The sequence below is a fragment of the Lagenorhynchus albirostris genome, chromosome 12, assembly GCF_949774975.1.
Source record: "Lagenorhynchus albirostris chromosome 12, mLagAlb1.1, whole genome shotgun sequence".
NCBI lineage: Eukaryota > Metazoa > Chordata > Mammalia > Artiodactyla > Delphinidae > Lagenorhynchus > Lagenorhynchus albirostris.
Window position 1 is genome coordinate 70,145,463 of NC_083106.1, and position 22,187 is coordinate 70,167,649.

At 38.1% G+C, this 22,187-nt stretch overlaps 1 protein-coding gene across 1 annotated transcript in view; it reads left to right on the forward strand.

Moving 5' to 3' along the window:
• The first annotated feature begins 1,515 nt into the window (after positions 1 to 1,515).
• CEP162 (centrosomal protein 162) overlaps positions 1,516 to 22,187 on the forward strand; it is a 90,473-nt gene continuing 69,801 nt past the window's right edge. Inside the window, exons 1-6 of the mRNA XM_060168150.1 lie at positions 1,516 to 1,547; positions 2,600 to 2,715; positions 12,984 to 13,095; positions 15,786 to 15,932; positions 16,268 to 16,451; positions 18,470 to 18,537. Coding sequence (XP_060024133.1) covers positions 2,659 to 2,715; positions 12,984 to 13,095; positions 15,786 to 15,932; positions 16,268 to 16,451; positions 18,470 to 18,537 — 568 coding nt within the window. The 5' untranslated portion in view covers positions 1,516 to 1,547; positions 2,600 to 2,658. The remainder of the gene's footprint in view (positions 1,548 to 2,599; positions 2,716 to 12,983; positions 13,096 to 15,785; positions 15,933 to 16,267; positions 16,452 to 18,469; positions 18,538 to 22,187) is intronic.

A 22,187-nucleotide genomic window follows, 5' to 3' on the forward strand; every position in this document is an offset into this window, starting at 1 on the left:
CAGGCAGGCACACGGACGAGCTACACCTGTGTGTAGCTAGTGACAGCCTGAATGGCAGTGGTCCCAGTAGCTGTGGCGAGAGTAAAAAACGAGGCCAAGAAGATCTGAGGCTACTACATATGTGTGAATTAGTGGGAAGGAGGCTGAATTTGCAAAAGGCTTCCTAGTAGGGATGGGTGGAGAAAGCTTCCTAGAGGAAATGAGGGCTAAATTGAAACCTAAACCACCTAAAGGATGAGTAGAAGTCAGCAAGGGTTGATAAAGAGGAGACAGGCCATTTTCAGTGAGAAAGAAGCTTCCTCCATCTTCTCAGAGGTTGAGGTGGCTTCTGATGTTTTCCAACCACACCCTACTTCTTCTACAATAGCAGTGGTCATACAGAATTGCAATTGTCCGATCACTTATCTGCCCCACTAGACCAAAGACTCTGTTAGGGCAGGGATTATGACTGTCTTCGCCCATGGAGCACATATTAGAAACAAAAGTATAAACTTAATTGAATTGTCTTGTAGATTGTAAAGATTAAGTGAAGTAATGCATGCACAGCTCCTAACAACTAAAGTGCTCAGTAAATAGTAGCTTTTAAAAATCTCTATTATTATTCAAATCTTTATCATAGGGCACAGTTCTGGCATGTACACATTTGTATCGCAATAAACACCTGCTGAAAGAAAAGTTCAGGCCGGACATGATGAGGTCCTTAACTATGTCTGCCAGCAGCAACGCTTTCAACTGCTGTCGCTTTTACATTTTGTAACCTAAATGCTGTCCTCTGAAACTCCAACGTGCGTTGTGTTCTTATTTTTTTAGAGGAAGGAATAGCAAAAATAAAATAAAAATCCAAGAAAGTAATTGTAAGATGCCGCTGTAGAATGGGGGGAAAGGAGGGGTAATGGGAAACCATAGCGATGTTCTGGTATGGGTAGGACTTGGGGTGTGTCTGTGTATTTTCAATTTCTTGTCCACTAGATGGTGGAACAGAGTCCCTATCCTGGCAACAGAGTTCTTCATAAAAGGTTACAGGTTCTCTCACAACGCCCACGCAGGGCTTTGCACGTGAAGGAAATCACCCAATAAGTTAATTTTTTTCAAGGCTTCCGCTTGTAAAGCAGAAAGCCGAAACGACACAGGAGGCAACTGTTAGGGAGACGTGAGAAGGGATGAGAAATGCGGAAAGACAAGGAGCAGGGGAGCTAAACTACATTTCCCAGGAAGCCACGGGCGCACCTGCCACACCCACCACGCCTGCTACGGCGCTCGCGACCCTGTCCATCCACCACCCCAAGAAGCACCGAGAAGGGCACGGAGTCTGCACTGGTGCAGCAGCGGCGGCGGCTCCAACCCGCCAGATCGTCCTGCTGAGCCACGACCACTCCACCCTGCGCTTGTAGAGCCGAAGAGACACTCACCCCTGCCCCTCTGTTCTCGCGAGCCACGTGACCAGCTCGGGTCATGTGACTCCAGAGCCTGGCGGCTGACGTCAGTTACCCTGGCAACTGCTGGGCCCCCTCAGACCGTCCGGGAAAGCGGGGAATTCAGAAGCCAAGGTAGGTGAGGCGTGGATACTTGCTTTCCACTCGGTTCAGCAGGGCCCAGACTGTGCTCAGACCCGCTGCTCAGGGCTTTAGTTTCGGGTCACTTTCTTCCTCCCCCCCGGCTCCGCTGCGGGCGCGTCTTTGTCTTCCCGCCGACTCCGGAGCCCGCGCTTCCTGGGGCCTGGGACCCTCTGAGTGGGACCCGCATTTGACCCACAATTTGGGGCCAAGACCTTAACCGCCCACACACTGAACTGAACAGAAATGAAAATGAGGGGGAGGAGGTGTTACCGCGCAGGCTGAGCAAAGTATTGACCAGCTCTCCACACCTCCCGCCTCCACAAAAGGAAGCTGAGGTCGGAGCTGCCTCATGGAGTTACGGTCCAGAAGCTGACGCAGATCCGAAGTTGGGTTCTTTAGGGAGACTGGGGAGAGTTGAGCATTGCAAGTCACCGTTGCGTAGTTTTTGTTGACCTTCCCTCCGTCCAAGAGAAACATAATTTGTTCTAATTTGCTCCATTAACTTTGTTTTAGGTAGATTCTGAGTCTTAAGGTATTAATCCAGAAATTTGTATCTGGAAACGCCCCCATATCAGGAAACAGTCTATTTTTCAAAACTTTTTAATATGGATTGATAAATAACTAGCTGAATGATAAGATGGCACAAACTCTGTCCCGCGCTTTGCAAAAGGGAAACAGTCTTTTGGATTTGCTAGTTTTTACTTTTTAAAAGTTTCCTTGAGAAGCCCTGGTTTATTTAAGGGATGTTAAATAACACACACACACACACACGCTAATATGCATAGATTTAGGAAATATTCTCGAGGCCACTTTTTAACAACTGTATGTTAAGAATGAAAATGTAATTCTCAACCCTAAGTCATACTGTGAAAGCTGCTTTTTCAAATCAGTTTTATTAATGAATTAAAAATCTCTTGTCCAATTTACTGGTAATTGTGTGTATATGCTAAATCATAAGAGAAATGTCTGAAGTTCAAGGCTGACGGTTTTTATGATGTGATTTGGATTTCCTTAAAGGATGTTTATTATCTCTTGCCATTTAGTGTTTCCAGTGTTGTAAATACTTTGGAATGTTTACTTTGGGAAGGGAAAATTATTGATAATGGCCCACTATTCCAAAGAAGAGCTGGATGAAGAGTTTGAACAGTTCATGAAAGAGGTAAGTTTATATTTTTAAAAGCTATATTGTAAATAGTCCTACAAGAAACTCATTCTTCTAGGATGCAATCAGCCTATCATCAAGCTCTGTCACCTGTTTCCAAAATATATCTTATCATCGCTCTGGTTCTCTCCCTTTTCACTGCAACTTACCTAATCCAGGACACCATCATCTCACTAGGCTACTGCAACAGTTCCCAGGTACTGTCCAAGTGTTCCTTCACCACACGGCTGCCAGCGTGGTTTGTGACATAAATCAGACTCTGTTACTCCCAATGGAAAACACTATTGGCCTCCCATCACATACAGAGTAAAATCCAGACTCCTTTCTGTGGCTTACAAAACCCTGGATGATTTTGCTCATGCCCACCTCACTGACTATACACTGCTCTTCCCCCTTTTCCATTCATGCCTTTTTTCTCCTCCAGACACGCCAAGCTCATTTCACATTAGGAGCTTTTACTGTTCCCTCTGCCAATAATGCTGTCTATTCCTCTATCCTTTACCTGGATGGTGAAGATCTCTTTTTAAAATTACTACCTAAGAGAGGTTTTTTCCTGTTGATCCAGTAAAAAAGTAACTACCAAGTTCCTTCTTATACCATGTACTTAATTTTCCATGTAGCTCATTCTCCATGTAGCTCTTAGAACCATTCATTATTTCACTTGTTTAGCTCTCTTTTCTGCCTCCCTTAAGAATGAATGGTCTTTGACATGACAGCTGTATTTTTTTTTATTTAAGTATAGTTCATGTACAATATTATATTAGTTCAAACAGTGATTCAATTTTTATAGATTATACTCCATTTAAAGTTATTATAAAATACTGACTGTACTCCCTGTGCTGCATGATATATACTTGTAGCTTATTTATTTTATTCATAGTAGTTTGTGCATTTTAATCCCTACTCCTACCCCTATTTTGCCCCGCCTCCTTTCTCTCTTCCCACTGGTACCCACTAGTTTGTTGTCTATATCTGGGTCTGTTTTCTGCTTTGTTATATTCATTTGTTTTATTTTTTTAGATTCCACATATAAGTGATAACATACAGTATTTGTTCTTCTCTGACTTATTTCACTAAGCATAGTACCCTCCAGGTCCATCCATGCTGTTTCAAATGACAAAATTTTATTCTTTTTATGGTTAAGTAACATTCCATCATATAGCTGTATACCACACCTTCTTTATCCATTCATCTATTGATGAACACTTCCATATCTTTGATAGTGTAAATAATGCTGCTATGAACATTGGGATGCATTTATCTTTTCCAATTAGTGTTTTTGTGTTCTTAGGATATATACGCAGGAGTGGAATCACTGGATCATATAGTAGTTCTGTTTTTAGTTTTTTGAGGAACCTCCATACTGTTTCCATAGTGGCTGTACCAATTTACATTCCCACTAACGGTGTACAAGGGTTCCATTTTCTCTACATCCTCACCAGCATTTGCTATTTGTAGCCATTCTGCCAGGTGTGAGGTGATACCTATTTGGGGTTTTGATTTGCATTTCCCTGATGATTAGCAATGTTGAGCATCTTTTCATGTGCCTGTTGGCCATGTGTATATCTTGTGCCCATTTTTTAATCAGGTTGGGTTTTTTTGTTTGTTTGTTTTTTGATATTAACCCCTTATTGGTCATATGATATGCAATTGTTTTCTCCCATACTATAGGTTCTTTTCATTTTATCGATGGTTTCCTTTACTGTGCAAAAGCTTTTAAGTTTGATTAGGTCCCATATGTTTAGTTTTGCTTTTGTTTCCTTTGCCTTAGGAGACAGATCCAAAAAAATATTGCTACAATTTATGTCAGAGTGTTCTGCCTGTGTTTTCTTCTAGGAGTTTTATGGTTTCAGGTTTTTTTTTTTTTTTTTTTTTTTTTTTGCGGTACGCGGGCCTCTCACTGTTGTGGCCTCTCCCATTGCGGAGCGCAGGCTCAGCGGCCATGACTCATGGGCCCAGCCACTCTGCGGCATGTGGGATCTTCCCAGACCGGGGCACAAACCCGTGTCCCCTGCATCAGCAGGTGGACTCTCAACCACTGCGCCACCAGGGAAGCCCAGGTTCAGGTTTTATACTTGGGTCTTTACTCCATTTTGAGTTTATTTTTGTATTGATATATGGTGTGCGAAAATGTTCTAATTTCATTCTTTTACATGTAGCTATCCAGTTTTCCCAGCACCACTTACTTCAATAAGAGACTGTCTTTTTTCCAATGTAAATTCTTGCCTTCTTTGTTGTAGATTAATTGACCATAAGTGCACGGGTTTATTTCTGGGCTCTCTATTCTGTTCTGTTGATGGATGTGTTGGTTTTTGTGTTGTGATTACTGGAGCTTCCTAGTGTAGTCTGAAGTCAGGGAGCTGAAGTCAGGGAGCTTAATACCTTTAGCTTTGTTCTTTTTTCTCAACATTGCTTTGGCTTTTCAGGGTCTTTAGTTGTTCCGTATAAATTTTAGGATTATTTGTTCTAGTTCTGTGAAAAATGTCATACATGTTTTGACAGGTATTGCATTAAATCTGTAGCTTGCTTTGGGTAACGTGGACATTTTAACAATATCAATTCTTCCAATCCATGAACACGAGCTATCTTGCCATTTCATTGTATCATCCTCAGTTTCCTTCATCAATGTTTTATAGTTTTCAGACTGAGTTTTTCACCTCCTTGATTAAGTTTATTCCTATGTATTTTATTCTTTTGGATGTGATTTTAAAAAGGATGGTTTTCTTACTCTTTCTGATAGTTCATTATTAGTGTATAGAAAAGCAACAGATTTCTGTATATTAATCTTGTATCCTACAAAGCTGCTGAATCCATTTATTAATTCTGAGAGTTTTTTGGTGAAGACTTTAGGGTTTTCTATATGTAGTATCATGCCATCTGCAAATACTGACAGCTTTACATCTTCCCTTTCAATTTGGAAGCCTTTTATTTCTTTTCATGTCTGATTGCTCTGACTAGGACTTCCAATACTTTATTAAATAGAAGTGGTGAGAGTGGGCATCCTTATCTTGTTCCTGATTTTAGAGGAAGCGCTTTCAGTTTTTCACCAATGAATATGATGTTAGCTGTGGGTTTGTCATAAATGACCTTTTTTACGTTGCGATGTGAGTTTAGATACCAACTTTGATGAGAGTTTTTGTCATGAATGGATATTGAATTTTGTCAAATGCTTTCTCTGTATTTATTGAGATGATCATGTGACTTGTTAATGTGGTGTATCACATTGATTGACTTGCAAATATTGAACCATCTTTGCATCCCTAGAGTAAGTCCTACTTGATCATGGTGTATGATTCTTTTTATATATTGTTGAATTAAGTTTGTTGAGGATTTCTGCATCTATATTCATCAGAGATATCAGCCTGCAGTTTTCTTTTTTTGTAGTGTCTTTGTCTGTTTCTAATATCAGGGTAATGTGACCTTGTAGAATGAATTTGAGAGTGTCCTCTCTTCTGGTTTTTGGAATAGGTTGAGAAGGATATTAGCTTTTTATATGTTTGGTGGAATTCTCCTGTGAAGCTATCCTGGACTTTCGTTTGCTGGACGTTTCTGATTACTAATTCAATTATACTACTAGTGATTGGTCTGTTCACATTGTCTGTGTCTTCCTGATTCAGTTTTGGAAGATTGTATGTTTTTAGAAATTAATCCATTTCTTAGGTTGTCCAATTTGTTGACATGTAACTGTTTGTAGTATTGTCTTACGATTTTATTATCTGTGATATTGGTTGTTAGTTCTCCTCTTTCTTTTTTATTTTGTTTGTTTGGGTCCTCTTTTTTCTTGATGAACCCCTGGCTAAAGGCTTATCAATTTTCTTAATTTTGGGGGGGACTTCCCTGCCTGGTGGAGCAGTGGATAAGACTCCACATTCCCAATGCGGAGGGCTCGGGTTTGATCCCTGTTCAGGGAACTAGATACCACATGCATGCTGCAACTAGGGATTCACATGCCATAACTAGGGAGCCTGCATGCCGTGACTAAGGAGCCTGTGAGCCACAACTAAAGAGCCCATGAGCTGCACCTAAGGAGCTGGCAAGCTGAAACTAAGGAGCCCTGGAGCCACAGCTAAGGAGCCCACGTGCTTCAACTAAGGAGCCTGTGACTACAACTGGGGAGCCTGCCTGCTACAACTAAGATGCCATGCAACCAAAAAAAAAAAAAATTCTTTATTATTTCAAAAAAACAGCTCTTGGTTTCATTGATTTTTAAAATTTATTTTATTTTATTTTTTTGGTCTCTATTTATTTCCTCTCTGGTATTTATTATTTCCTTTCTTCTGCTGACTTTGGACTTTATTCTTCTTTTTCTAATTCCTTTGGATGGTAGGTTATGTTGTTTGTTTGAGATTTTTCTTGTTTCTTAAAGTAGGCCTGTATCACTGTAAACATTCCTCTTAGAACTGCTTTTGCTACATCCCGTAATTTCAGAAAGTTGTGTTTTTATTTTCATTTGTCTTAAGGTATTTTCTGATTTCCTCTTTGATTTCTTCATTGACCCATTGTGTTTTTAGTAGCATGTCATTTAGTCTCCACATGTTTGTGTTTTTCCCATTTTTCTTCCTATAATTGATATCTAGTTTATACCATGGTGATCGGAAAAAATGCTTGATATAATTTCTGTCCTCTTAAATTCGTTGAGACTTTTTTGTGGCCTAGAGTGTGGTCTGCCCTAGAGAATGTTCTATGTTCACTTGAAAATAATGTGTATTCTGCTGGTTTTGGATGGAATATCCTGTAGATATCTATTAGTCCATCTGGTCTAATTTGTCATTTAAGGCCAGTGTTACCTTACTGATTTTCTGTCTGGATCTGTCCATCTGTCCAATTGGGTATTAACATTCCCTACTACTTTTGTATTATTGCCAGTTTCTCCATTTATAGCTGTTAACATTTGCTTTATATATTTAGATGCTCCTATATTAGTTGCATATATTTTAATGAATGTTATATCCTCTTTTGTATTGATCCCTGTATCATCCCTGTACTTGCCTTTTGTTATAGACTTTGTTTTAAAATCTGTTTCGTCTGATATGAGTATTGCTACCCCAGCTGTCTTGTTTCCATTTGCATGAAATAACTTCTTCTAGCCCCTCACTTTCAGTCTGTGTGTGTCTTTATCTCTGAAGCGAGTCTCTTGTAAGCAGCATATAGATGGGTCTTGTTTTTTTGTCCAATCAGCCACCCTATGTCTTTTGATTGGAGCATTTAGTCCATTCACATTTAAAGCAATTATTGATAGGTATGTTCATACTGCCATTTTGTTACTCTTTTCTGGTTTTTGTACTTATTCTCTGTTCTTTTCTCCTTCTTTTTGTTTCTTCCCCTGCGGTTTGATGATTTTCTTTAGTGGTATGCTTGTGCTCCTTTCTCTCCAGTTTTTGTGTGTCCATTATTGGGTTTTTATTTCTGGTTACCATGGGGTTCATATATGTTGATCTATGGTTATATCCACTTGTTTTAAACTTGTTTCATTTAAGTTCAAACACATTCTAAAAGTTCTACATTTTTTTCTCCCTTCCCCAACATTTTGTGTTTTTGTGTCATATTTTACATCTTCATGTTTATCCCTTACCTTTTTATTATAGTTACAGCTGTTTATATAATTTTTGTCTTTGAATCTTTGTACTAGCTTATTTAAGTGGTTGATCCACAGCCTTTACTATATATTTGTCATTATTAGTGGGGTTTTTCTTTTCCTATACATGTCTACTTCTTGTAGCATTTTCTTTTCCACTGAGAGAAGACCCTTTAACATTTCCTTTAGAGTCAATTTAGTATTGATGAACTCTTCTAGTCTTTGCTTGTTTGAGAAGTTTTTCATCTGTCCTTTAATTCCAAATTATAATTTTGCTGGGTAGAGCATCCTAGGTTTTAGGTTTTTCCCTTTTGCACCTTAAATATATCATGCCGTTCCCTTCTGGCCTGCAAAGTTTCTGCAGAAAAATCAGCTGATAGCTTTTGGGGGGTGGGGTTCACTTGTATGTGACTCTTTGTTTTTCTCTTGCTGCCTTTAGAATAATCTCTTTAACTTTTAACATTTTAATAACACTTTAATCATGATATGTCTTGGTGTGGGTCTATTTGGGTTCATTTTATTTGGGACTCTCTGTGCCTCCTGTACCTGGATATCTGATTACTTATTCAGGTTCAAGAAGTTTTCAGCCATAATTTCATCAAATAAATTTTCAACTCCTTTCTCTCTGGGTTCTCCATCTGGGACACCTATAATATGAATGTTGGTACACTTGATGGTATCTCAGAGTTCCCTTAAATTGTTTTCATTTTTTAAATTTGTTTTTTTTTCATGTCTGATTGGGTGATTTCCATTATTCTGTCCTCCAGATCACTTATGCATTCTTCTGTATCACCTAGTCTGCTGTTAATTCGTTCTAGTGTGTTTTTCATTACAGTTGTCTTCTTCACTTCTGGCTGGTTCTTTTATATTTTCTAATTTCTTGTTAAAATACTCACTGTGTTCATCTATTCCTTTTTCAGCATTCTTATTAGTAATGCTTTGAACTTCTTATCTGGTAAATTATTTATCTCTGTTTCATCAGTTGTTTTTCTTGTTCTTTTGTTTGAAACAAGTTCTTCTGTCCTCTCATTTTGTTTAACTTTCTCTGTCTCTATGAAATTAAGTGAAACAGTTACCTATCCCCATCTTGAAGGGGTGCCCCTTTGTGGGAGTGTCCCTGTGCAGTCTGTACGTGCCTGGTGGCTTTGATGGGAGAGCTGGATCTGATGTAAGCAGGAGCTGTGTCTTTCTCCAGGGTGTGCTGGCAGCTATCACTTTGGTAAGAGGTGGGACTGGAGATGAAGGGGCTCGAGGCAGAGCCAGGTGTGAGCCAGGGCTTCTCCTCACTCAGTGGCCAACACCACCCTATGAGGGGTGGGAGTGAGTCCCAAGGTGCTGGAGCAGAAGCCCTGAGGGTTGGGTCCCAGCTGGTTCTGTTCCCTATAAGCATGTACTCTTTCCTCTCCTAGCATTGTCACATTGTCATCTTTGCCCCAGAGAGGGGTAGTGCTGGAGCAAGAGGGGCTGGAGCAGGGGTTTGGCTTGGGCCAGGCCTTGTGCCAGGGTGGTCATAGGAAACCAGCCAGAGTCCCGTGCAGTTTCATTCTGCTTCTTCCACCTTGTTTCGGGAGTAAGGAAATATGTGCACGCTCTTCACGAGCAGAGTCTCGGTTTCTTACAGCCCCACTGTCGGTCCCACTGGTTTTATAACCAGCTATGGGGACTCATCTTCCCAGTGGCAGACCCCAGGGCTGTGGCCCCCAATATGTGGTTCTAGCCACCTACTCCCCAGAGTGGGTTTCCAAGCCTTTTAATCCCCTTCCTTTTCTGTGTCCCTTCCCTGGGGAACAGGTCCTGACCCGATCACTTTTCTTCCCTTCCTACCCGATTCCATATGTCTTTCTTACAGCTTGTTCTACTTAACGTAACAATTTCAAGGTTCATTTATGTTGTCATATCTATCAGTACCTCATTCCTTTTTTTATAGCTGAATAATGTTCCATCGTATGGATTTACCACATTTTGTTTACCTACTTATCAGCTGATGGACATTTGAGTTCTTTCCACTTTCTAGCAATTATGAATAGTGCTGCTATGACAATTGTATATAAGTTTTTGTGTGGTTGTATGTTTTCACTTCTCTTGTGTGTATACCTAGGAGTGGGAATGCTGGGTCATATGGTAGCTCTATGTTTAACCTTTGGAGGAACTGTCAGACGGTTTCCTAAACGGCTGTGCCATTTTACTCTCACCAGAAGTGTATTAGTAATATTAGGGTTCCAGTTTCTCCATATCCTCACGAGCACTGTTGTTAACTGATGGCCAGCTGTTTTGTTTTGTTTCGTGTTTAATGATAGTAGCCTAGAAAGCAGTGTGGAAGATTGTCAGAAGTGAGAATACCTACTATGTATTAGACAGTAGGATGGGCATTCTCTGTTTCTTTGCTGATCTTTGCCACAGCCCTGCAAGGTCAGTGTCGCCATGCTTGTTTTATATATGTATAAACTGAAAAGAGGCGTAATTTTCCCTAAGCAACAGAACTAGCTTATTTTGAAGTTAAAAGTTTGAACTCAGATCTGTCTGGCTCCAAAAACTTATAGTCCTTCTTTCACACTTTTACATAGCCATGGGTTTAGGAGGAGAAAACTGAATCTGAGGCAGATTGTCAGAGTTTGGTAAACAGCGAGAGATAGAAAGAGAGAAATGGAACATTTCAGCGTGACGGTGAAGTATAAGACTGTGTGGAAGGTGATGCAACTAAAATTCAGATGGAGTAAAGAATACTCTTTCTTTTCTCCTCCCCTCATCCTGCCTGGTGGTCAAGGAAGACAGTGAGTTCTTTTCGAAGATTTAAAAATGGCATTCTTACAAGTCACTGGGGTAGAGTTGTTTGGTTGGCAGGTGGAAATGTGTGTGTAGTCATCTCAGAAGTTTAAGAAGTGCCCCAGGTACCAATGTCCTAGTTGGGGACATAGAGTATTTGAAAGTGGACAGGCCTTAGTTAGAGAAACCCAAGTTTGAATCCCAGCTCTGTATCACTTACTGATAGTCGCAACCTGGACAAGTTGCTTAACTTCTCTGAGCTTACTTCCCCATCAGTAAATCTCTGCTGGATTATTTAAAGACTAAAATAACCTGAGTATAGATCCTGACATAGAGCAGGCAAGTAATTAATAAACGTTGATTTCTTCTCCAGAAAAAGTGTGTAGAATAAGGATAAAAAGGACCAAGAGCAGAGTCCTGGGGAAGTCTCGTGTTAAAGAAAAGGGCAAAAGGGCCAAGAGCTATTAGAGTTGGTTAGGAAAGGTCACAGAGGTGAAGTATAACCTGGAGGAGGTGGTGCTATGAGGTCAAAGGGCGAGATTTGCCCGAAGTGAGAGTTGGTCACCATGTCAAACTCCATGGTATGATCAGGGAGGTGACTGACAGTCATCCTTTATTTGTGGCATGTAGGAGGCCTGTGGTGACTGAGGAGAGCTGTTTTGGATGGGGACCAGATTTTAAGGGGTTTAACAGTGACCTGGAGAAGTTAGAATGTACATAAAGGAAAGATGATAGATAGAATGAAAGGGAGGTAGGAGTAAGGAACTTTGCCTGTTTTCTTTGTTTTGTTTTTTTTAAGTAGGGTAGACTTAAGTGTTCATTCTTTTTTTTTTTTTTTCTGGTACACGGGCCTCTCACTGTTGTGGCCTCTCCCGTTGCGGAGCACAGGCTCTGGACGCGCAGGCTCAGCAGCCATGGCTCACGGGACCAGCCGCTACGTGGCATGTGGGATCTTCCCGGACTGGGGCACGAACCCGTGTCCCCTGCATTGGCAGGCGGACTCTCAACCACTGCGCCACCAGGGAAGCCTAAGTGTTCATTCTTATACTATACAATTATGCCAGGTGCTGTGCTAGGCCCTGGGGATGCAATGATGAGCAAGTTTATAACCTGAGGGAAGGAGGGCAAGGAGATTGCGGAGGGAGTGAGGTGCAGAGATGCATTAGGATAACCCAGCAAGCGAGAACTTGGTGAGGCGGGAGGTGGCCCCTCTGCAGGTTCTTCTGGGAGTGGAGGAAAGAATTGCTCTTCTGAGAGAGGAAAGCAGTGTCTTAACGGGTGAGTTTAGTGGTGGAGTGAGGGGAAGGAGAAGGAAGGTGGCTTTTGACCTAAGGTCTTTATTTTCTCTGTGAAGAGAGAGCCCAAGTTATTGGCTGAGAGTAAGGGTGGTAGATCGGGGTTAGAGTAGGGGTTTAGGATTGTAGTAAGATTTGAACCTGAAGAGTAGAAAAGGACAAATAAAAGTTTATTAAAGTATTAATCATTGTGACAAATGCAAATTTCTCTGGTAAACACCTCACACTCAGTTCTTCCTGGTCTTAGAATTTTGTGTTCTTCTAGAGTGATGCTAGGTGATTTTGCACAATCATTATTTATTCTTAGACCCGAGATAGTGTCTAAAAAAGGATTATATTCTTTTATTCCTTCCTGATTAGGTTTCTTGATCAAGTTTTTTATTTGTTTTTATTGTTGATGTTTTTCTCCTTGTTTCGTCTGCTTGTTTAGTTCTGGGTATGAAATCAGTGTTCAGAGATGTATTCTTGATGTTTAAGTTATTTTGACCACATAGGTCTAGAAATATATGAATTTATACATAATTGCTGAGAATGTTTAGGTGATAACTGAAATATCAGAGAACAAAGAAACATTTTCAGTGATAAGTCTGGGATTCTTGAATTTAAAATTCACTAGCTTGTATATGATTTAGCTTTCAGATGATTCTTTTGAAAATTCAAATAAAACACCTAGACAACCTAAAGAAGTGAAGAAGAATGATACAGTGCCATGGTGGATAACTGAAGATGAATTTGAAGATGGTGGTAAATATTGCTGATTTTTAATTTTAAGTTATTTGACCACAGGGGGGCAGTCAAGACTTTTTTTTTTTAAACCCCACATTTGTTTGTTTATTTTTGGCCGTGTTGGGTCTTCGTTTCTGTGCGAGGGCTTTCTCTAGTTGTGGCAAGCGGGGACCACTCTTCATCGCAGTGCACGGGCCTCTCACTATCGTGGCCTCTCTTGTTGCAGAGCACAGGCTCCATATGTGCAGGCTCAGTAGTTGTGGCTCACGGGCCTAGTTGCTCCGCAGCATGTGGGATCTTCCCAGACCAGGGCTCGAACCCATGTCCCCTGCATTAGCAGGCAGATTCTCAACCACTGCGCCACCAGGGAAGTCCAGACAAGACTTTTAATTCTGGATTTTCTTACCATGCTTTTAATAAATATATAAGGAAAATAATACTAATAGTGTGAATTTTTGAAGTTTGACTTGATTTTCACATTACTTTATGATATATTTTTTATATAATAGGGAATCTGTGTTTCTGCATTATCAGATTATTTTACATTGAAATAATTTATCATTCCTCAATTTGAGCTGGTGAATAATGTTAGGTATATTTATATATTATCATGTTTAATGGTAAATTGATTTAAAGTGATTTAATAAAATATTCTGACAATGTATTAATGTCACTGCATTGGGAAGATTTTAACAAATCTATAGATTTTGGTATTGCTCTCTGTTAATGACAGTAGAGAAAAATAATTTTATTACCTTAATAGTAAATAACTCATTATTGATCCTGTCTAGCACATGCGTATATCTTTTTTGGAACTATTCCTACTCACATCTTTACGAATAGAAAATTACTCTCTGGGTGTTTTCTTCAGTATAGCTACTATATATGATACTGCTGTATTCGCAAGGATCCTCAGACTACCTATTAAGTACCTATGTTCACAATATTTGTGTATCACTAAGCACCATTTTATGAACTGATAGGATTTCTATATCTCTTCTTTTTCCTTGTGCTCCTTGACCCTCAACAGTAAATAATAAATGTGTTTAATAAATAAATGTTACTGTGAATTTGATAGTCACTTCTCTGTTCTTAATACTTTACAGTAAGGAATTGCCTTATTGAAAAGTTCAGTGTGTTTTCATAAATCCATAAACCACGCACAGTGCTAAAGTTTGCATGTGAAGAATTATGTTTTAGAATCTTTCCCCCTATTGATGCTTGAAAAGGATATTATATGATTAAGTACTATTGAAATAATTGACAATGATTTGTGACTTATTTAGCATTAAAATCTTTATGTAGAAAGTAATGAATCAGAGATGGAGTATGCAAACTCACCCTAAAGGGAAAGAATAGGTCCTAGACCAACACTTAAATGTAACCTGACTAAAGCTACTAAATTTTTTTTAAAAGAATGTATCAATCAGAGTGGATTTGATTAGTAAAGGATGCAAAGGATACTTAGGAAGGAGACTTTGACAGTGTCCATTTAAACACAGCGGAAGAAGGTTCCTCTGCCCAGGGGTATTACCTGGTCCCTGGTTCAGTCACAAACGTTTATTGAGTTAATGTTATGTTCTGAGTACTTGGCACTAGTATGCAAAAACTAAATATGATTCCTGCCATCAAGGGTATAGAAGCTTCTAAGGGAGAATTGAACACCCCTTTTGAGAGGAATGCATTCCCAATCTTACATAGATGCCATTAAACATCAACATTGAGCTACTTCAACCTTATAATTTTGCTTTCTCTTTCAGTTGCCATAAGGACAAAATGTTCTGTCTAGTTAGTGAAACCGTCTAATTCTCCTACTGGTTATACTCTTCATTATAAATAACTGAATTGGATCTTGGTTTCAGTTATATTAGTCTCAAATGAGGTTGGTTAGTGTGGGTCACATCCCTGAGTCCATCTTCAGAGCCGGGCTGAGACCCTGGACAGATGCCCCGACGGCACCCTGACCTTGGCGTGTATGTTTTCATTTGAAGTGCCTGTAGATACATCTCCTGATTTTCTCCAGCTGTTACTGGATCAGTTAAAACCATTATTCACACAGAGCCATAAAATAATTTGTTTCTAAAGCCTCTCCAATAGGATGCTAAGTAGGAAATTGAAATCACAATTTGTAACTTCTCAATAAGGCTTCCTTCTAAGCAAAAGTGGTATTTTTCTAATCTTATTATTTGTATCATATAATATAGTTGTTTTTTCCCATATATCAGTTTTTTACAACAAATATATACTGCTAGGATAAAGAAATCTTGATATTGTATAACTTTTCCAGTGTTTTCTAGTGCTTTTAGAATGAAGAGCAAAACCCTCCCCCCAGCCTATGTAGATGAGCGTGGTCTGACCGTTGACTGCTGCCCTGGGATTACTCCCCCAAGTGGCATGGTATACTGTATTAAGTACTTGTGCTTCAAAAGCATTTTTAAAAAATCTCGTCTCATTATGCAAGTTGTTGAAATATTCCACTTAATAAGATGCACTGCAGTCAAATAGAATTGTAATTTTTGTTTTGTGAATTTTGGGTCTGGTGGATTTTTATTTCATAGACCAGATTTATTTCATAGCTACGGTCTACTAGTATAACTAATATAACAGTACAACTAGTCTAAGCTAGTATAACAGTACTACTGTGTTGGCATAGTAGTCAAAACAATTCTCTTAACATAAATATCCAACTATATTAAATCCCATCCCAGGACTACTTGGAACAAATGTAAGCTATTTGAAAACAAAGAAGACTCCTCAGCCTATTATGGAAATAGAAGAGGAATCTGCTGAAAGGATTCAGTTTCTTAAGAGCAGTGGAACCTCTATCTTAAGTATTGACAGCTTAGAGGCCAATGGTAAGAATTGTGAGGGATGTGAGTTGACAGGTTAATTACTATGCTTATAATCAGGACTTTTAGGAAAGTTAACTCATAACTATCTTGGAGCCTCCTTTACTGAAGCGTGTAGACAGATTTAATATCTTCCTAGAAGGTTTAGAATTATACCCCTGGAGAAGCTTCATAGCCTTACGTATTATAATGAATATAAAGCTATATTTGAGTAAGAGATTAAGTGAAGTATGTTTCAAATTTTTTGAAGTCTGACTATGTAATGTCAATAAATGCATCATTAAAATTAGTTTTTTCAAAATTCTATGTGTTAATGAAATATATTTGTGCTTTCCATTTAGAGATAGTAGTTCCTGAGCTCAATCATAGCATTCTTGGATTGGGATTGGACACATTAGCAGAGCAAGAGGAAAAAGAGCAATTTTTTGCCAGGCTGGAGAAAGGCTTCACATCTTCCATTGATTACTCCAGATTAAATAAAGAATTGGATTCTAATGACTCCACACATTTTAAAGCTTTACGTAGGTAATGTAAATACAATATAAACTAATCATTGAGTGATTTTTGTGTCTTTATATTTTTGAAAGGCTGGTAGATGTATGGAATTGAAGGGGTAAACATATGTAACAGGCAAAATTTAAATCTTAGTTTTAATTCTATTTTCTCTTCATTATTTTGGTCAGGGGTAGCTTACGTGTATGTGTGTAGAATATGATTTATATATACATATATATATATAGGCTGGAAAATGTTGATGTGTATTTGAGAATCTCTAGAGATCTGAAATTTCATGCATGAGGTACTTTTGAAATGAATAGCACATTGCCAAATAGACCTAACTAGGAAGGTAATTTATTAAGTGATTTTCCAGAGGTAAGATCAGTAAGAGAGTCCAGCCTGGTAGCTATTATAAACTCAGGGGAAACAGGAACAAAAAGGGAAGGAGGAACCAGGGAGCAAAGACCGATTTGGTTTGTGTCCTCCCTTTGTGTATGGTCGACCCTAATGATTATTAGGGGACCTCATTTATCCTGGAAATTCTACTAATTGACTAAGCTGGTGCCTTGTAAGTGCCGCAGACCTTTGGCATTCTCAAGACTTCTTTGAAACCTTATATCTTTAATTTCCTCAGTTTCAGTTTTCCGTTTAATTTTTTAAGTTATAAATGGAAGCCAGATTACAATTTTAAGATTTTAAGAACATCAAACTATATTTAAATTAAGGGTCAGGAGACTCATAGCCTCTGGTCATTAGAGTGCCTGGTCTCCTCAAGATGCTTATTTTCTTGGACAGTGGACAAAGCAGTGACCCTTATGAACTGTGTCTGAGATTTTTACCCTATTTGCAAGCTGACAAGTCAGCCTGCCAGTTTTATGAATGCTGACAATAGACACAAGATTCCTGGGTCAGAAACAAATGGACTTTATTTCTCATCACAAAAGCAGGACCTGAGGGTCACGTTTATTTGCCTTAGTTTCCCATGCCCGACAAGGTTCACGGGGTCCATGATGGCTGTTTGCCAGTGCAATGGGTTGCTTTACAGGAGAGGGTCACTGAGCTTGGGGAATCTTTGCTTTAGAGTAAGCGGAAACAAGCCTGCTTTGGGGGCAGAAACATTGCCTCATCTCTCAAAGTTGCTCAGTGTACACAACCCTGAGAAATGACCTAGGAAGGAGGGTCTGTGCCTTGCGTTCTTGGCATACCCAGCAAGAATACCTAGGGACCATCAGGGTCCATGGTGGTTGCCTGTCCTAACAGTGACACAGATTAAACATACACAGGTTTGCTGACCACAAGTTTTTGCCCCTTTGCAATATTTCTTAACATTTCTTTGTTCTTAAGGATATTCTTAACTACTGATATTTCTACGCAAGAACAGCCTAGTCAGAGTGCAGTAGTGTATTGAGTATGCAATGGTATTTTCTGCTAATTAGAGTTTATAGTTTCTTGATCTACTAATGATCTCACTAAAGCCATGGTTGGGGGACTAAAAAAGGTAGAACTGATTCTTTGGTTTGAAGGAAGGCAGTATATGAACTAATATATACAATGTAATTAAAAGTAGCTCTCGTCACCTTGCTGAGTATTTACTGGCTCAAGGCTCTCTCTTTCAGCTTCCATTTCAGGATGAAATTGCTTCTTAGCATGTAAATGCTGATTCTGGCGGTTTTTTTCTGGTCTCCACATAGACGTCACTGATTCTTACAGCTTGTGGTCAGTTCCTAATCTTTAGCGTAGAAAGGCTGGCTGGGCCCTGAGAAATGTAAATGCACATATTTATGTATAAAATTGTGTATATTTGTGTATAAAATTAAGAAAATGGCATTTTTTCCCCTTTGTATTACTTTGGCAACTACAATTAGTCTTAGATCCTTTATTTTCAAAACATTTCCCTCATAGCTTCCAAATTTTTAGCTTTTGCTAGAACAAAAGTACTTGAGAAGAAATATGTAATGTTAGAGGTTTTTAAAAAATATACACAAAATATTGCATGGTAATGTATTATTAACATGTAATACTAAATTAAGTAAATATTTTTCCAGTAATCAAGCTAATGTGGAACTGACTGAAGATAAACATGAGGATGAATCAAAACATGAAGAACTGGCAGGTAATTTCAATGGTTCTAAAATTTACAGTATTTGAAAAGATAATATAGCTTTTAATAAAGATATTGATAAGAGAAAAATAAAAGGAAAATCATATTATCTTGGAAAGAGCTTGAACAGGTAGAGTGAGTTGCCTACAGCACAATTAGAGCTACTAAAATTGTTATAAGTGCAGGACTGCTTCATTTGTTGGGAGTGGGTAGTGGACCCATTTGGAAGACAGAAAAAGGACTTTTGTGCTAGGACCAGAAGAATGTGTGCAGTCAGGACAAATACCTCCAAAGCATGGTGAGGGAGGTGTGTCTTTTTCCATCGTTTGACTTTTAATGTGTCTGTGTTTCTATATTTTAAATGGTTTTCTTTTGGTAGCATATAGCTGAGTTTTGCTTTTATATCCAATCTGACAATCTCAGACTTTTAATTGAAATGTTTCTACCCTTTGCAAAAACATATTCATTGGTATGGTTATTTACTGTTTTGCCATTCATTTTTTTATCTTCCCATCTTTTTTTGGTTATTGCTTTTGTGCTACATTTTATTGGATTGAGTATTTATACCATTCCATCTTAACCCTTCTTTTGGGTTGTTAGTTGTACTTCTTTGCTGTATTTTTTTCTTAGTTGCCCTGTGATTCACAATATGCATCTTTATCTTACTAGAGTCTACTTTCAAATAACATTATACCACATTACATGAATCTTAACAGTAAACTTCCCCCAACCTTTTTGCTATTTTTGGCATACATTTTTCTTCTACATGTCTTAAAAACCCCACAATACAGCAGTATTATTACTATTATCATTATTATTATTGCTTTTAACAATCTGTTATCATTTTAAAAAAATTTTAAGGAAGGTAAAAAAATTTATACATATGTAAAAATTTCTATTTATCCATGTATTTACCGTTCCCAATGACTTGTATTTCTTTGCATAGATTTGAGTTTCTTTTTTTAACTTTTTATTTTGAAATGAATTTTAAAAGTTTATTTTAAAATTAAGATATAATCGACATATATAACATATTAATTTCAGGTGTACAACATAATGATTTAATATCTATACATTGTGAAATGAGCACCATAATAAGTCTAGTTAACATCTGTCACTTCACATAATTACAAAAAAATTATTTTTTCTTGTGATGAGAACTTTTAAGACTTCTCTTATCAACTTCCAAATAGTTGCTATCTAGTATTATTTTGAGTTTCTATCTAGTATTATTTTTGTTGAGCATGAAAAACCTCCTTAACTTTTCTTGCAGTGCAGGTCTACTAGGGATAATTTCTCTGAGGTTTTGTTTATCTGAAAGTATATTTTGCCTTTGTTTTTGAAGAACACTTTTGCTTGATATAAAATTGTAGGTAGTTTTTATTTCTTTGAGCACTTTAATGATTTCATTCTATTGTCCTCTGACATTATTTCTCATGAGCAGTCAGTGGTAATTCCTGTTATTGTGATTTTGTATATATATTGTCTTCTTTTCCCTCTGTTTTCAGATTTTTCTCTTTAGGCCAGTTTTGTGGCAATTTGATGAGGATGATCTTGGTGTACTTTTCTTGTATTTATCCTGTTTGTTTCTTGTATTTATCCTGTTTGGAGCTGGTTCAGCATCAATAGATTTGTGAATTTATAGTTTCCATCAAAATCAAAAAATGTTTTTGCCATTAGTTATTCAAATATCATTTCTGCCACCCCTTGCTTTCTGATCCTAATTACAAGTATGTTAGAAAGTTAAATTTTGTCCCACAGGTCACTAAGACTATTTCATTTTTTAAACCTTTTCTCCTCTCTGCTTCAGTTTTTATTGCAGTGTCTTAAGTTCACTGATTTTTTTTCTTCTTTTCTTTAATGTTTTGTTAATTCATTGAATGATTCTTTTTTCCTTTTACTCTAGAAGTTTCTTTTGGATTTGTTTTTTCATCTCTTTAGTATGTTTCCAAGTCCCCAACATTGAGTATATTCTGCTGATCCCAGTATTTGTTCATTTCTGGGTCTCGTTCTGTTGGCTGCTGCTTCTCCTAGTTGTGGTCACTTTTTCCTCCTTGTAATTCTAGTAATTTTTTAACTGAGTGTTGAATATATTATAGATTTTTTACATTGCTGAGTGTCTGGATCTTGTTTTCTTCTTTTAAGGAGTATTGAGCTTTGTTCTGGCGGATAGCTTGATCCTATCAAGCCTTTTCTTCTGCTTTGTTAGGAGACGTCAAGAGGATCCTTACTTAGTCTAGCAGAGTTTGACCCTGCTACTCACGCACAGCCCTCCTGAGATTTCCACTGAATGCCCCTACTGGACAATGAGGATTTTTTCCACTTAAGCTGGTTAGAGCTTCAGAATCTCCTTACCCTGTGCGAACTCTGGGAACTGTCTGTCTAGCCTGCAGCTTCCCAGTTATTCTCTGCTCCAGCTGCACATACATGACTCAGTATTCAGGAGAGACTCCAGGAAAGATTCAGAAATGTACTCCATGTAGATTTCTAGTGCTCTATTTCTGCATCAGTACCTTCTCTCTTTATCACTCCCCTGCAGCTTCTAATCACCTTGTCTTTTCTGTACTCTTATCTCTGTATCCTTAACACAGTGAGACCTTCCTGATCTCCTCCTCCCTGCTCAGTGCTCCAGGATGTACATACCTTCTAGTGAACGTAGGGCTCAGCTCACTTGTTATCTTTCTTGGGAATCATATTTTTGTGCTATCGATTGTCCAGTGTCTGAAAACAATTGTTTCATATATTTTGTCCATTTTACTCATTATTTACAAAGTCCTTGATATCCAAGATGGTAGAGGAGAAAGTCCTCTAGATTGCATCATACTTAAAATTCACAGCCAAATTTTCCAACAGAGAATGAAAAATGTCTCTAAAATGTATCTTTTAGATCTTTTACATTGAGAATTGTTTACCTATTTTCTATTTACGCAAATAATCTTTTCAAAGTTACAAGGGTATGGAATATAATAGTAGAAACATATAACGTGTAACATTTTCCTGTCAAAAGGTCAGAACGATAAAAATTAATATTCTCATTGTTTCCCAAACAGTGTGGAAGAGCTGGATATTATTGTCTTTGATATTTTTCATATGAGAACCACCTTTTCAATTGGGTTTTATTCTTTCATTTTTATATAAACTTAATTTCCCTTGGTGTTTCTTTCAGAAATCTCTGATATGCTGTTTTCCTTCCTGTTATTTCTTGTCCTGTCTCATTTCTCTCTGTGACTACCAGTGGCATTTCCTTCTTGCTTCAAACCTAGTTTAATCATGACAAATTCATGAAGAGGAGGTTGGTCTTTTATATGTTGGACAATAGTATTTGCCTACAGACTATTCAGTTAGTAAGTGCAACTAACAAAATGTAGTTTTGAAAAATGCACATTAGATTAGGACTTAATTAGAAATAATATTTGGCTTTATTAACTTTCAATTCAGATTAAGTGCAACACAAGCTTTAATAATACTAACAAAGATAATTACTACTGCTAAACATAATGGCTAACACTGATATATACTACATATTATATAACACTTTAACTGTTAATCTCCTCAGCAACCCTCTGAAATAAGTACTACTATCATCCCTACTTTACAGATGGGAAAAATGAGGCAAAGAGGGTTTGTGACCTGCTTTTGGTTCTACAGCTGAAAACAGTAGA